The 14,441-nt window shown below is 39.9% G+C and overlaps 1 protein-coding gene across 4 annotated transcripts in view; it reads left to right on the top strand.

The window, feature by feature from the left end:
- The window catches only part of LRP6 (LDL receptor related protein 6), a 122,238-nt gene that overhangs the window by 41,499 nt on the left and 66,298 nt on the right, over positions 1 to 14,441 (top strand). For all 4 annotated transcript variants that reach the window (XM_032105811.1, XM_032105810.1, XM_032105814.1 and 1 more), the window contains exon 3: positions 9,134 to 9,331. In XM_032105811.1, coding sequence (XP_031961702.1) covers positions 9,134 to 9,331 — 198 coding nt within the window. The remainder of the gene's footprint in view (positions 1 to 9,133; positions 9,332 to 14,441) is intronic.

Raw genomic sequence — 14,441 nt, 5'->3', positions numbered from 1 at the left:
GTATAATTTTTTAAAATTCTGTGAGCTGATCAGCACTTTTTTCTGCTGAGCAATTCAGGCTTGAGATGAAAGGTTTAAACTAGAGTGAGTTTTATACTTGAGTGATTGGAAACATACTTGGGGTTTTTCCCTTAGTGTAATATTTGGTGGGCATTTTCTTTGTCCCTTGTTAGAGGATGTCTTGTGAGTGAGGCCTGTACTAGGGCAAGGATTTGGAATTTTTTCCTACTTTTGATGTATCTCTGTGCTGGAAGCAATTTTTATGCAAGTTAGTGGTGGCTCTTACTTGAAGAACAGGTGAGTGACCTGCAAAAGAAGCTTGTAGGGAGAAATGTTAATGAGCTGGGTTTAAAGCAGTTTTAATTGATTTTTAACTTCAGAATTCCACATGCATAATAGTTGCTGTAGAATGCAATTTTTTCCATAAAAATTGAATCCAAGTACTTAATATTTAGCTGTTTACAGTAGGAATGGAAAAGTAGAAGCATTCTTACTTCCTTTATAGCAAAATCTAACCTAGAAAAAGCTCGAGTGAAGTCTCAGACATCTCAGTTATTTGACAATAATTTTTTCAGTATAAAAAGGAAGTGGTGTTTGTTCCATCCGAGTACGATGCCTTTGGCTAGTATTCAGACCACATTTCATGGGCCTTTCTACACCCTCTGAGAAAACGTATTTTCTTCTCAATAAAAGCCAAGTCTGCCTAGGTTTTTATCTCCAGAATTAGGTCTCTAACCAAATCTCCTGTAATGTAACCTGTCTTATTATGCATTAATTACAATGTGTCCCTTTATTTCTACTCTTCTTATCCTGTATAGAGAAATCTCTCCTCTTCCTCCAGCCCCTTCTTTTTGTGGTTTGTTTTGTAATGAATATCATGTAGCTTTTGGTTAAATACAAGGACATATTTTATGTAATTCTGTGGTGTGACATATTAATTGGTATGTGCTACTTTCTTACAGGAGAATATGTGATTTAGTGATTCTAGTAGATGATCAAAGTGGCATCAGGTTGGTTTCTGTATCAACAAACTGATAAATCACAAGGACAGGAGCTGCACTGAAAATGTACTGAACCCCTAGATGATATGAATCAACTGAATTTTAAAAAAAGCCTAAGGAATGATGGTTACATGTAAGTAAGCCTGATTTACGTACCAAACAATAGGATGAAAACGATGAAAAAAAGAATTAGCAGAGTGCTGAAATATGATATGGAGGGTGAGATTCAGCATGGCTTGGCAGAGCATTAAAGTTCTGTAGAGCTTCTTGGAGGAGTCAGGAATGAAGAACATAAAAATCATCCAGTTGGTAGCTGTGTACTGAGAGAGGGGCTGAATAAGAAGGGGATATTTTACTGATGAAAGACTTGGAAAGAAAATCTCACAGAGGTAAAGTTGCAAAAGGATCTCATGAGACCAAACATATTGTTCCCCAATTTCAGTTGAGGGAGGACAGGTCATATCTCTGATAGTTTTTTGACCTAATCTTCTCTTCTCTTGTTCCTGGCTGTGCCGTCCTGCCCTTCCATGTGTTAGCACAGGAACCCACTTAATGTTATGGTGAACTGCGTCAGGGGATTGATGGGCCCCAACTTAGAGTAAACTTCCATTAAGTCAGAGAATAAAGTTGAGTGAGTGGGTCTTGGTTAAAAACCGTTTGCATTGTAAGCTGAATCTGCATTAAGGATTGCTGGGATGGTTGTAACAGTGCATTCTGTTTGCTGGGTGTAGGTGATGTATCTGTGGAGTACCTGGAATGGAGGAGTTCATAACTCCAAACCTTGCAGAGCTATGGGGGATACCTGGATTTTTGTTTCTGAGAAACAAAATGCCCAGAATGCCAAATGGCAGATTTGTCTCTCTTGCCCTCATTCACCGAGCAACACAACTGGCATATATGACTGTGCTCTCTTGCCATGGAGAAGTGTATGTGTGTCTGGGGTTTCAATTTAAGATCCAACTATAGGGAATAATCTTTCTGCCCTTCCTGCATTCAGTATGTATAGGGAGATATGGAGAATAATTCAATGTTTTTATTCAAATATAAGAAACAAGTTTGGTTATGACTGAGCTGAAAGAGCAGGGGGTGAAAAATTATTGTAGCAGCTGTCTTGTCTAGTTTCAACCCAAGGCTCTTTGAAATTACAGAATTCTAAATCCTCATTTACAAACTAAATATGCGCAGTACAAATGTTTATATTTTTAGTGCAAGTCCCTGTAAAGAAACAGATTTTTTTCATTGTACAAAGAAGGTGGATTTTATCTGAGAAAGATGAAGAACTGTGATCCCACCATTTTCTCACTGATTTCCCCACTGGTAGTTTTAATGTAGCTAAATATTCTTTTGTACTAGCTTTCATAACTTTTTTCAGTTCACAGATGTGTAGAGATCTGCACCTTTCAGCAGGTTCCTAAAGAACTATTTGAAAGGTGTGTCTCTGTGTATGTGAGCTCCTCCCAGGCAATGTCGGCAGCATTGCCAGAGCAGACCTCTGTCAGGCTCCTCAGCCCTGCAGTTACCCAGCATGTGTTCCTGGCTCAGCTTCTTACCTGGCCTCTTGAGAGACACTGTCACAGTTGTTGGTTTGTGGTATTTTTGTTTGTGTGGTTTTTTGAAAGTCTCTCAAAACTGCCAGCTGGTTTTCTTTCCTCTATTTTCATATTTGAAGAACCAAGGTAGGTAGGAAGGCAAGGAATTTTCTTCTCTTCTTTTGTCCATCTCCTGTTACATTAATTATGTTTTAGTTTTCTGTTGGCTTACTTGCTGTCTGAACTTGGCAGGGTCTGGTGTATTATATCTGGAGTGGTTCCCACACAAAGAGCTGGCTGGAGTCTTCCAAAGCACATTTGCATCTTGCTTCCGTCTTGCAGTCAGCAAGGGATGGTGTTAATCGGTAACAGAGAGAGGAAATTGTATCCCTATTTTTTGGCTTAATCTGGGAAAATTGTTGTTTCAAATGCTGTTTTTTCAAATGCTGCTAAGTTTTGACAAGCTTTATTTCCTGCTTGCTCTAGGAGAAACCAAAAAATGGCTTTTGTTTCCTAACTGTGGAAGGCATGTCATTAGACCTTTTGTGTCTGGAGACAGAAAAGGTTAATTTACAAGTTCAAGGAGCAAGAGACCTTTCCAGCTGCTCAAACAATTAAAATTCTGCCTTTGTGAGTATTCAGCAAAAAAATAGCTGCTTCTTGTTTTTTTAATCAACATCTTTCTCTTTTTCCTGGGCATCTGTGGCCAAAAGGACAATCATATGCATGAGACTCTACAGTGCATCACTGTGTGTTTGGTTTGACAGCTAAGTCAAACCTTACTTCCTACAGACCCTCAGAAATATCTGTGTGAAAATTAAAAACAATCTCTCATCTGTTTTGTCAGATTGCCCAGCATTTTCTTTAAACTGGAATACCTGAAAACAGAGGCCATGGTAACTAGCTTGAATACTGAGTTTTTTCTTTTCAGTTATGAAATGAGAATATCATGTAGGTTTGTGCTTCCATGTTGGTTTCTTATAAAAGATTTTCAGTGGCTTTTCTAAAGCATTATTTTCAGGGCTTATGAATGCCATCTACAAAATGTTGTTCTAGTTTTTTACTTTGTTCTTGATACTGAGCTAGAGACAAAGCATCAAGTTTTGATCTCTTCATCCCAGCTTTTCTTCATTCCAAAAGTTGAATGTTTGCATTTATCCCTTATTTTAGAAATCGATTCCAAGAAAAGGGAAGTTGTGATAATTTTATTTCTCCTGCTAGATAAGGTCTGATTAGGAGACTAAAGCCAGCTCTAAAGTGGAAATCCTCACATTGCCATCCTTGTTACAGATGGTTTGCTTCATTAGTATCCTGCCTGATGTCCTAGGGTAAATGGAGTCATTTGCATGGAAGTGCTATCGCCAGGACAGCATCTCCATCTTAAGGGAACCAGTATAGAGTATACTGGGCAAAATGTTTGTATGCCTTATGAAATATCTGTCCCAGTAGAGCTTTGCCTGGTGTGTATAGTAGACTTACACATGGAATTTTGCACATGGATTTCTCCCACCTGTCAGTCAAGTCTTTTTGCATCCCTGACAAGTGAGCTACGGAGTCTACAGTAATTTATCCACAGTGGCCCCAATGTTCCTGCACAGGTTCCTGCTGTGTGAGAGGTGATGCCATATTGAGGTGTGCCTGTCACAGGTCATTGTGTTCCAGTCACTGGACAGAGACCCCTGTCTGGGTTGGTGCTGATGGTCTGGGCTGTGAAATTCAGTAGCTGAGATCCAAGCACCTGTAGAGTTGTGCTTGTCCTCCACCCTCCCCGAGGTGCAAGGGATGGGGATGGAGGGTCAGGGTGGGGACAGTTAAAGAGTTACAGCTGGGCCCACTGGTGCTTGCTTGTCAGGCATTTTCAGCACATCCAGGTCGTTCAGTCATTTACTAGACACACTGATGGCCTTGCAGAAGAGTGAAATAATAAAGGCTTGGTTTTCAGTGTAAGAAATCTTGGTTTAGTTTTGTCCAGTGTACATAGCAATGCTTAAGGCATGTGGTTCAGAGCCAGCCGTGCCTACCCGAAATGGGAAACTGCAGCTCTCTTGGCAACCTGTGGGCTTCTGAACCTAAAATAAGGCTAAAAAGTAAAAGATCCAGTGTGTTAGGATGTTAACAGCTCCCCGCTTAATTCACACCCATTCCTCACATAGCTGCTCTTAGTATGCGGAATAGTGGTGTAAAAGCAACCAAAAAGCTGCAGATAGGGTAATTTGCACAGAAAATGATGTTGACTGCACTGAATATTAACATAAGGTATTATTGTAAAGCAGCTCTGAAAATTACATTCAACTAATCCACTCAATCAACTAATGCACTTATTTACAGAGATAAGCTATTGTAAAAGAGTACAGTTCTCAGCCAGCTAAGAACATCTTTTCTCTCATGTTTATCTTGATTGTATCCCCAAAGGATATTTCTTCCTCTCTTTTATGAAGGATTATTTCCATATTTAATTTGTATGTACATTTTTTGCTTTTCCTGAAGGACCGAAAATATTTTCTGACTTTTGCAGTCAGTTGAGAAACTTTGTACTAAAACCTTCCTGTCATATTTTAAGTCCCCTTACTTGAAAATCCATTTTCTGTGTCTTTCAATACTGCTGTGTGCTTCTGGATTGCAGTTTTCCTCCCTTTGTGAACTTGCCTCAGGAAGAGTCCCTGTTCAGGTACTTGAAGGGTCACTTGACTCAAATGTCGTTTTCATAAACTCCTGAACACCTCTTCTCAAGTCAAGAGCTATTTTCAATAACCAAAAATATTTACTGTGCACAGTTTTCCTGAACTACTCCAACGCCTCTTGTTTAATTTGGTATTTTTTGGTTAGAGGAGCGCCAGTCCTGTTAGTGCTGGAGCTGGAGCCAGCTGTGTTTCACAGGGTCCACTGCAGAGCTGATGAGCTCTGCAGGGGCTGCTGCAGGCTCTGAAGTTTGGCAGCTCCCTGTAGAGCTCAGAAGTTCTTAGGGCCTGAACCGAGCACAGTTGCAAAGTTGGGGCATTCACTGTGAAGGACCTCACCAAATAATTAGCTGTGCCAATTAAGCAGCTGCTCTTGCCACTGAAAAACATTCAGGAAGGTGAATGCACATCAGAAATTTGCAAAGCTGATGGGTGCTGGCAATAAATTTCTTTCCTTCTCTGCATACTGTTGGAAATCACTGCTAAATTATAGCATGTAATCTCAGCATTTGTAATCTGTGAGCTTTTTTTCTCTGGATGTGGGATATTCTGCCATCAGAGTGCCTAGACTTTATGGGCTTTTTGGAAAAGCAGCTCTGTTACTTACTATATTTGTTCATCGTGCAGAATGAACTGTGACGTGCTGTTTCATCCTTTTTGTTTGGTTGGGTTTTTGTTTTGCTATGGCAAAACCTTCTATTTGACACAAATCAAAACTGTGAAGTTACAATATACAGTGCATAGTGATTTTGGGGGCTTTTTAAGGGGAAGTTTTATTGCCTGTATTCACCTTATGCACCAGGATGCAAAAACCAAAAAATGCTAGATTTAAAGAGGTATAGAAAAACATCTGTAGGAAAAAACTATCAAAACTCTTTCTCTATTTGTTCATAATTTTTAATGATAGTGATGCCTTTTCCTGGTCTTAAAATCAAGAGTCAAACACGGTTAGAAAGGGAAAAGGGATTTTACCTTGGTATTTATTTTAAGGATCCTTAGGTGCACACGTCCAGATCAAATGCACCTCCATGCACACTGCAATGCCCCCCCACAAGATCTGGTACAACATTATAGGTCTTGCTAATTAGCATATCTACCAAAGATTCCCCAGTGAGAGGCTTGAATGAGCCCCCATCCCCAAGGAACCTTCCCCTGGATGGTTCTATCTTGGTTTACAGAATGTGTTCTGGAGAGGACCTTGGGGTCTGGGGCACACTGACCCCTACCTACGAAGCTTCTAAAATGTTTAGTCTCCTAGCTGAACAAACAAGTCCAAGAATGTAGGCAAAAAGCACTAGGAATACAGAAGTTGTAAAAAGGTATAACAGGGGTATAAAAGAAAAGGCAAAAAGTCATCATGGCATCAATGGGATAACCTTTAAGATAAATCAACATTCTGGGCTACAGCCAAACAGAAGACCAACTAATTTTTTTATTTAAGTCTAAGAACCTTAGTCTCTTCTGTAAGTGTATGTCAAATACTTGATGTTCCTTAATGCGTTGGAGGGGGGCATGACTCTGTAATATTAAGAATTACAAGCACAGATAAAAAGAAATACACTTTGTTATTGTTTTGGTTTTTCTTTTAAATTTTTATAACAGCTCACAACCATTTCCAGAGTCTGCTGGTAAAATTAAAATCTATATTCCTGGATTTTAATTGTATAGCAAAAGTGTAACTAGATGATTCAGCGCAAGACACTATTTTTCTCTTAATATTTTGCTCTATCCCATGGGCTTTGGTGGTGGCTTTTTTCAATTGAAATAACTAAATATGTTTGAAGAGGATGGGGAAGAGGAAGAATGGCCCTTACCTTGTCTGCGTGGCTGTCACCAGCTGGAGCATGGCTGGTTCCAAAGATGTTTAATGGAGACATTAAAATTCACAGGCTTTCAAGCAAGGTGAAGGGAAACAAACATGTGATAGTGAAAAAAACCCAAACTGTTGAAGAAAGTGCACAGAGGTCACTGGAGCTGATTGGAAGTATTACTGAATCTTAAAGCCAGTTCACTGTGTGTGCGTGTTCCTCTGACAAATGAAATAGGGCTGGTTTTGTGAAGTCTGGGAAGCCTTTTCTTTCTTACCAAACTACCCTTACCTGGTTTTGCTTGAGTAATTGCAGCATGCATGAGAGGTGAGAGTGAGACAGAAAAGAATATGAGGCTGTACAGCAGTTAATGAGCTGTTTCAGTCAAAAAAAATCAGTCCGGCAGGCTGGTCAGAGCCTTGGAACCTATTAACCTTGATTTGGAAGTCTAAGACTTGACAGCTGGGGCAAAGAAGGGCTGTCTTAAAGAAGTTAAAAGTAAATCTCTCTTTTTCTCTCTTCTTTCTCACATGCTCACAGGTGAAATGCTGCCTGACTTTTTTTAACATTTCTTTTTTCAAATGTGCTTTCTTACTGCATAGCTTGGCCAGGTGCCTTGCTACTGTGCTACCTATCTGGAAATTATTTGGGGTTTATCCTTCTTCCTGATGAAAAACCATTTTATAGGAGGCAATTGTTTATGCATGGAGAAGTCTCATATGTTCTCTTCAGATATTTTTGTGCTCTGTGTTAAGATAAACATGTTGCTCTGTGAAGAATGACTCACTTGGGATCAAATAGGACAATATTTGTGTTAATCAGCTACATTTCTGTCCACAGATATTGCTGCACATTAAAACAAACATGCTGTAGACATGAATTAAGGGGGAAGATATTACTTGGAATTTCCTGACTCTTTAAAATAAAAATAATAATAATAATAATAATAATAAATCTTTGCCAAGAATAACTTCATCTGCAAGTGTTTCTTAAATATGTTGCACATTTGTTTTCCTTTAAAGGATGGGTGGTTAGGCCTCCTCACATGTGGGCACCATATACTGACCTGTTGTGGTTCTGCGATGATCTGAGTTAAAGGCTTCAGGTCTTTCCTAATCTGAATTGTTTTGACTGAGCCAGGCTGAGGAGCACAGATACAAGCAGGTAATGCTGGCAGATGTTATGAGGTTATGAGAAGCAATTTAGGACAGTAGTCTGTTCCAGCTGCAACAACAAAACAGAGCAAGCACCGTGAACACACTTTGGCTGATCTGTTTATATTCTGTGTTACTTCAGTTTAGTTATGCCTTCTGTCAACAACCCACAAAAGTAAATCCACTTTCCACCACCTGCAGAAAAAGGACAAATACTCTCACCCCCTGCTAGTCTCCAGCCAAAATAATGTGGTTTCCCTTGCTTTGCTTCCATCTTAAATGCAACTGAGTAGCTTCCCTCTCCCCACTGTTTGGTAATGAATGTTTAAAAATTGGTGTATGATACATGTTTTAAAACTTGCTTGTCCAGTCTTAAAAGATTTTACAGAGTGTTTTTCTCAGTTACTGGATGCAAGCTGTGCTTCTAAACGTGTTGACATAGCTGCTTGTCTCAAAATTTCTCTGGAAATAAAAGGAAATGGATTAGTCTTCCATCAAATCCACTCCACAGCATCACACGGAGCTGTGTCTGCTAGAAGTCTGCACACCTTCTTCTGTTCCCCCCCTGAATTCTGATGCATATTAAAGAAGCTGTTGTACTTTTATGAGAATTTGTAATATCTTTGCTGTTGAATGTTGAATTTTCAGATGGTTGTCAAGATCTGTTGGATATCTCCAACTTTCTCACTTGACCCAAGGAAAGAAAGAAATGTATGGAAGTATAACCTGACATAGTACTGTGGGTTTGTCTTAAGTTGTTTTTCTTCAGCTTTTTGTGAAGTAGCTTTGCTTTGTTTCACAGGGTATGTGCCTCTTACTCAGCAGAGCAGAGCTCCACAGACATTGTCTCTGCTGAACAGAGAGTGCCTTTGTCTTTACTGCAAGTTGTAGTCAGTGTTCCAGTTGTAGATTTATACATGACTGCTTTCTTTTTTTGTCTTTTCTCTTTTCAAATAATTGTAGGTTCATGTACTGGACAGACTGGGGAGAAGTGCCAAAGATAGAAAGAGCTGGGATGGATGGTTCAAGCCGCTCCATTATTGTTAACACGGACATATATTGGCCAAATGGACTGACATTGGATTATGAGGAACAGAAACTCTACTGGGCAGATGCTAAACTGAATTTCATCCACAAATCAAATCTGGATGGAAGTCATAGGTAAGAAGTTTTTGGTTTTATGTGTGTAATGTGGGGATTTTCTTAGATGATGCTGCTTAAGCAATATTGTAATCTTGTGTTGCAGCGAATTGTCAGATGAGCACTCAAAGAATTTTAAACAAACCAGTGCTGTCAGAAACCTTTATTCTTTGCCATCCTCACCTTTCCAGCACTGTGAAATGGAATGTATACTTCTCTTCAGGCTACCCTGTAACTCTCCCAAAGACTTTCCTCAACCAGTTCCATAAAAAAATCCTCACATTCTATTCTTAATTGTGTAAGACTATGTAGCAAAATTGTCTCTTTTCGGTAGGTCTTCTGGGTAGTGTTGCTGTGGTATTCAGAAATGCAGAAGATAATATGAGAAAATGGATCATCACATATTAGTATTTCGGTTTCATTAATCCTGGGGGCTGGGAAATTAGTGGAGAACAGTCCTTACAGGAGAGCTATGTTAAAATGACTGTTTTCCTTGAACAGTTTTATAGCAATCGTGATTATTTTTGATCCAGTCATGGCTACTTCTTAATTAAGGGTATAAACGGTACTTTGTATATATGCATTTATCCCTAATTTAAATTATGACCCTCTTCATTAGATGAGCTTTGACACGTACTCTTTGCACACACAAATAAATCACAGCTTGTGCCCAAGGTGTCATACGGAGAGATGATTTTTTGTGGGGTTGTTCTTCGCAAATTTTTGTGGTGTTTCAGCTAGTTTAGCTGGGTATGAAATATCCTTTCTTATGCTCTTTGTTCTGGCCTCTTAGGGACTGTCCCACCTTTTACCACAAATGTTAATGTGACATAAAGAAATGAATTCTATTGATAAGTATTGTTGTTGTTCTATTGATAAGTATCTATTGTTGTTTTGTGTGGACTGGTGAGTAGGAATACAGGCAGCATACATGAAACATGTTCACTGTCTTCCTGTGATATTTATTTTGAACTCCACAATTTCTTTGTAATGCTGGTTTGAAAGGTTACATCAGTTCCTCCTAAATTCTGCCTTGTAAGCGATCACAAGTCCATGCAGTATGTTTGTAATGGTGTTTGTTCATGGAAAGTGCCAGGAGTTGGATACAGTTTTAAATTTGTGTCTTTGGATATAAGTATTATGACTAGCTTGTTTAATTCAAAACGTGGACTCTGGATATCTGTTTTGAAGTAGTCCTTCATTTGCTTCACAAGAAAGAAAACTTAGTACCAAAAAGAGAGAATATTTCATAGTGATACTTTCTTTCAGAAAGGAAGACTGTCACATAAGTTTTCAAGTAATGGAGAGAAAAGGATAAAAATTGTCATATACAGTAGCAACTTGAGTATTTTTTCTTTTATCTGGTGTCTCCAGCCTTTTTGGTTCCAGAGCTACTTCAGTGTTTCCTGCTGGCACTTTTTCAATCTTGTTTTGCTATTGACTTCTTTGCGTTTTATCTCTTGCTGGTGAGCTGTTGCAGTGGTGTAAATATACTTGGGTTTGGTATTCTGTTCTTATTTTCAAGGTGTTTATTCCCTGGTCTGCCGTTGGTTAACCTGGGAGATGAGACTGTGGAGGTGCTGATCTTTCTTGGTGCAAGGGGCTGGCCAGCCTTGTCTGTGACAGCTGTGTCCAACAGCTGCCTCATGGCACAGAAGTGAAGTCACCTGAGTCCCAATAGTTACCTCATTCCGCAGTAAATTCTCTGGAATTAATTAAGCCTGTAATAAAGACCTGTACAGACAAGTAATTTAGATTTTTAGATCTACTAATTCTTTCTTACACAACTATAAAAACCAAAGCAGTCTGATGATTTAGGTTGGGTTTATTTTTCAAATGGATGCATTTCAGTATCAGGAATATGTCGTGACAGTATGCTAATATATTACTATTTGAGGGGCAGAAAGGGAAGTCATCCCTAGAAAGGAAAGTATATATGACGTCCCTTAAGCACTCAGAGGCACAAACCAATTCTAACAGCACCTGTTTTTCCCTAGGCATGTGAGAAAGTTCTGAAGATTCAAAAAATAGTCAACTTCTGTATCCAGGCATTTTTGTTTCATTTTTTATTCTTTCCAATTACATCATTAGGAGGAGAAAAAAAGAACTGTAGAACTTAGTCTGTTCTGCAATGGGGTTTTATGGGGTGTTTTTTTTCTGCTGTGACCTCTTAACCTCTGCCTCTATTAAGAAAGATGATCTTCTGGGGCTATCCAAAGTGATTTTTTTTTTTTTGTGTTACTGTCTTTCAGTTATCCAACAAATTCAGCTTTCTCAAGGTGATCTTTTACAGCTGTAATGCAGTATTTTGTCTCTTAGTTATTTTGTTCATCTTTTTCAGTAACTGATTCACTAATAATAAAAAAGAAACTACAGTTTCTAATTCTGCAGCCAAAGCAAAAACTTTTTAGATTTTCCTTTTCAGTGGAAAAAATCGCCCCACCGAACCACCCAAAACCCACAAAGCCTTTAGCCTAGCCATCTCCAACCCTTTCAAAAAAAAAAAGCAACCAACAAACACCCACACCTACAGTTTTCCACCACCACCTCTTAAGAGGACTATCAGAGTTTTTTCCTTTAGAGTTAAGTGTGGGGGAGAACAAGATCATTATCAAGTGCGTAATCTAACTTAAACCAGACTCTTTGGTTTATTTAGAAACTGCCAGTTCTGGTGATTTTTTATTTCTTGATCTTTAGACCATTCTTCTAAATTGCTGCTTTATATTTCTACTTAATTGTTTTGAGGGTTTTTGTTGCTAAATTTCTAAATTTCTCTTGATTAGAACAGATTCTTTTATTTTATCCTTGTGAAGTGTTACTAGTTTTTCTGATGCTTTACCAAATGTCAGCATGTCTGGGAAAATATATGTTTCTGCAAGTTGGAGCTATTGAAATGAAAAAGGCAAATGAGTTACTGAAAGATATGTGTCTTCATAAAAATTAGATCTTCTAGATCTGGATAGATCTAACTTAGAAAAGGAAGCAGATGAGTAAAATTTTGAAGGCGTTCTCTCTAGAAATTTGCAATGCATTTCTAAATCTGTAAGAAATCTGAAACTTTTTTTGTTCTTTTATTCCTACAGTCTGAATATTATCTCTCTACAGCTGATACTAAACAAGAATTAAAACTTTTAAGATTTATATCTCAGAGAAGGACTTTGATCTGAATCATAGAATATGCCGAGTTGGACAGACCCACAAGGATCATTGAGTCCAACCCCCAGCCCTGCACAGACACCCCAGCAATCCCACCCTGTGCATCCCTGAGAGCGGTGTCCAAACGCTCCTGGAGCTCTGGCAGCCTTGGGGCCGTGCCCATTCCCCGGGGAGCCTGTTCAGTGCCCCAGCACCCTCTGAGGGAAGAACCTTTCCCTGATACCCAGCCTCACCCTCCCTGACACAGCTCCAGCCGTTCCCTGGGTCCTGTCCCTGGTCCCAGAGAGCAGAGCTCAGAGCCTGCCCCTCCTCTTCCCCTCACGAGAAGCTGGAACTGCGCTGTCTCCCCTCAGTCTCCTCCAGCTGAACAGAGCAAGTGTCCTCAGCTGCTCCTCACACGCTTCCCTCAAGGCCCTTCACCATCCTGGTGCCCTCCTTTGCACACTCTCTAATGGCTTTATGTCTTTCTCACATTGTGGCACCCAAAACTTCACACAGTATTCGAGGTGAGGCTGCCCCAGCCCAGAGCAGAGCTGGACATTCCCTCCCTGGCCTGGCCAGCCATGCTGGGCCTGGTGCCCCCAGGACAGGGATGTCCCTCCTGGCTCCAGGGCACTGCTGCCTCATGTCCAACTGGCCATCAACCAGGACCCCCAGGTCCCTTTCCCTGGCACTGCTTTCCAGAATCTCATTCCCAGTCTGTCTGTACATCCAGGGGTGCCCCATCCCAGGTGCATGACGGACGTGAATCCTTTACTTGTTGCTTGCAGGGGTCTGGAAAGTGAAAGAGTACATTATGCAGGTGGGAGGAATATGCAGAGAGAGAAACAAAGTATAAGCCTTGATTACTGGGGTTTGATGGAGTTTTTGTCACCTCTTCCAATGGGACTGGAATCACAGCCATTAAAACCAGTGTGCAGCATGACAGCTCTGGCAGCAGCACTCAGTTAAATATGTGGTAGAGTCATAAATTCGTGAGAAAACCTCTCGCAAATTTTACAGGGATGGTTATGGTTCATTACCTGCTAGCCCTGGGATTTACTAGCCCTAGCTGCTCCACTGTTGGGCTCATTAGAATAAAGACGAAGAGCACAGAAATTGATGACTAATGCCCTTGATTTGCCAGTGAGAGAAAGGAATGAACAGTTTTTCATGTCAGAATGCAATAATTAAAGAACTAAATTGATGCATAGAAGAGATGGTTTTGTTTTTTTGCAGCTCTCGCCCTGCTCTTATCAGAGGGAACAGTTGCTTTTTGTGGGACTAATTAAACAAAACTGAATTGCAGACAGCTCTCCTGTGAGTAGAGTCCCTGAGATAGGTTGGCCTGCTAAGGCAGTTCTTGAATTAATTTCCTCTTCCTTTACCCTGCAGCAGCAGTTCTAATTAATAAGTTAACACATTACTGGCTGAAGGGAAATGCACTTACAAGGTCCCCCAGGAAGTGTTAGTGCTAATGAGATGGTTTTTGAGGCCGCTGTAAGAAAACATACTTTCAGCAACTGTCAGAAAGCTGGGAAGCTCTTGCAAGAGGTGAATGTCTTAAGTTTGCACAATTGGAGCATTGATTTTTCTTGTTTCTCTTTTCAAGCATCAGCTCATGTCTGTCTGCCAGATGATTAGTTGCAGATTTGTTGAAACACTAAAAATACTGTATCCCTGCATTTAGAAGAGGGTTTTTTTCCTTATTGGCCTATAATGTGTACAGTACATGACATTATGTACAAGGTATAAAATCTCATGTTCTGTTGATATCTTTCTGTATATTTCTGTGAGATAAAATTGCTTAACAACTTCAAGCAATGAAGAGGAACCAGTCAGTGATGAGAAGCCTGTTTCAATACCTCACCAACACAGGCCAGTGCAGAAGCCAAATAATGCCCTAATTAAAACTGCTAGAGAATCCTGCATAAAGAATTAATTAGATGATTTGGACACAGAGCTAGGGTGAATTTCTTGGTTCTTCCCCAAGGTG

Source organism: Corvus moneduloides, chromosome 4 (genome assembly GCF_009650955.1).
Source record: "Corvus moneduloides isolate bCorMon1 chromosome 4, bCorMon1.pri, whole genome shotgun sequence".
Taxonomy (NCBI): Eukaryota; Metazoa; Chordata; class Aves; order Passeriformes; family Corvidae; genus Corvus; species Corvus moneduloides.
Note: the sequence above shows the minus strand (reverse complement) of the source record. Positions and strands in the feature narration are given on the sequence as shown.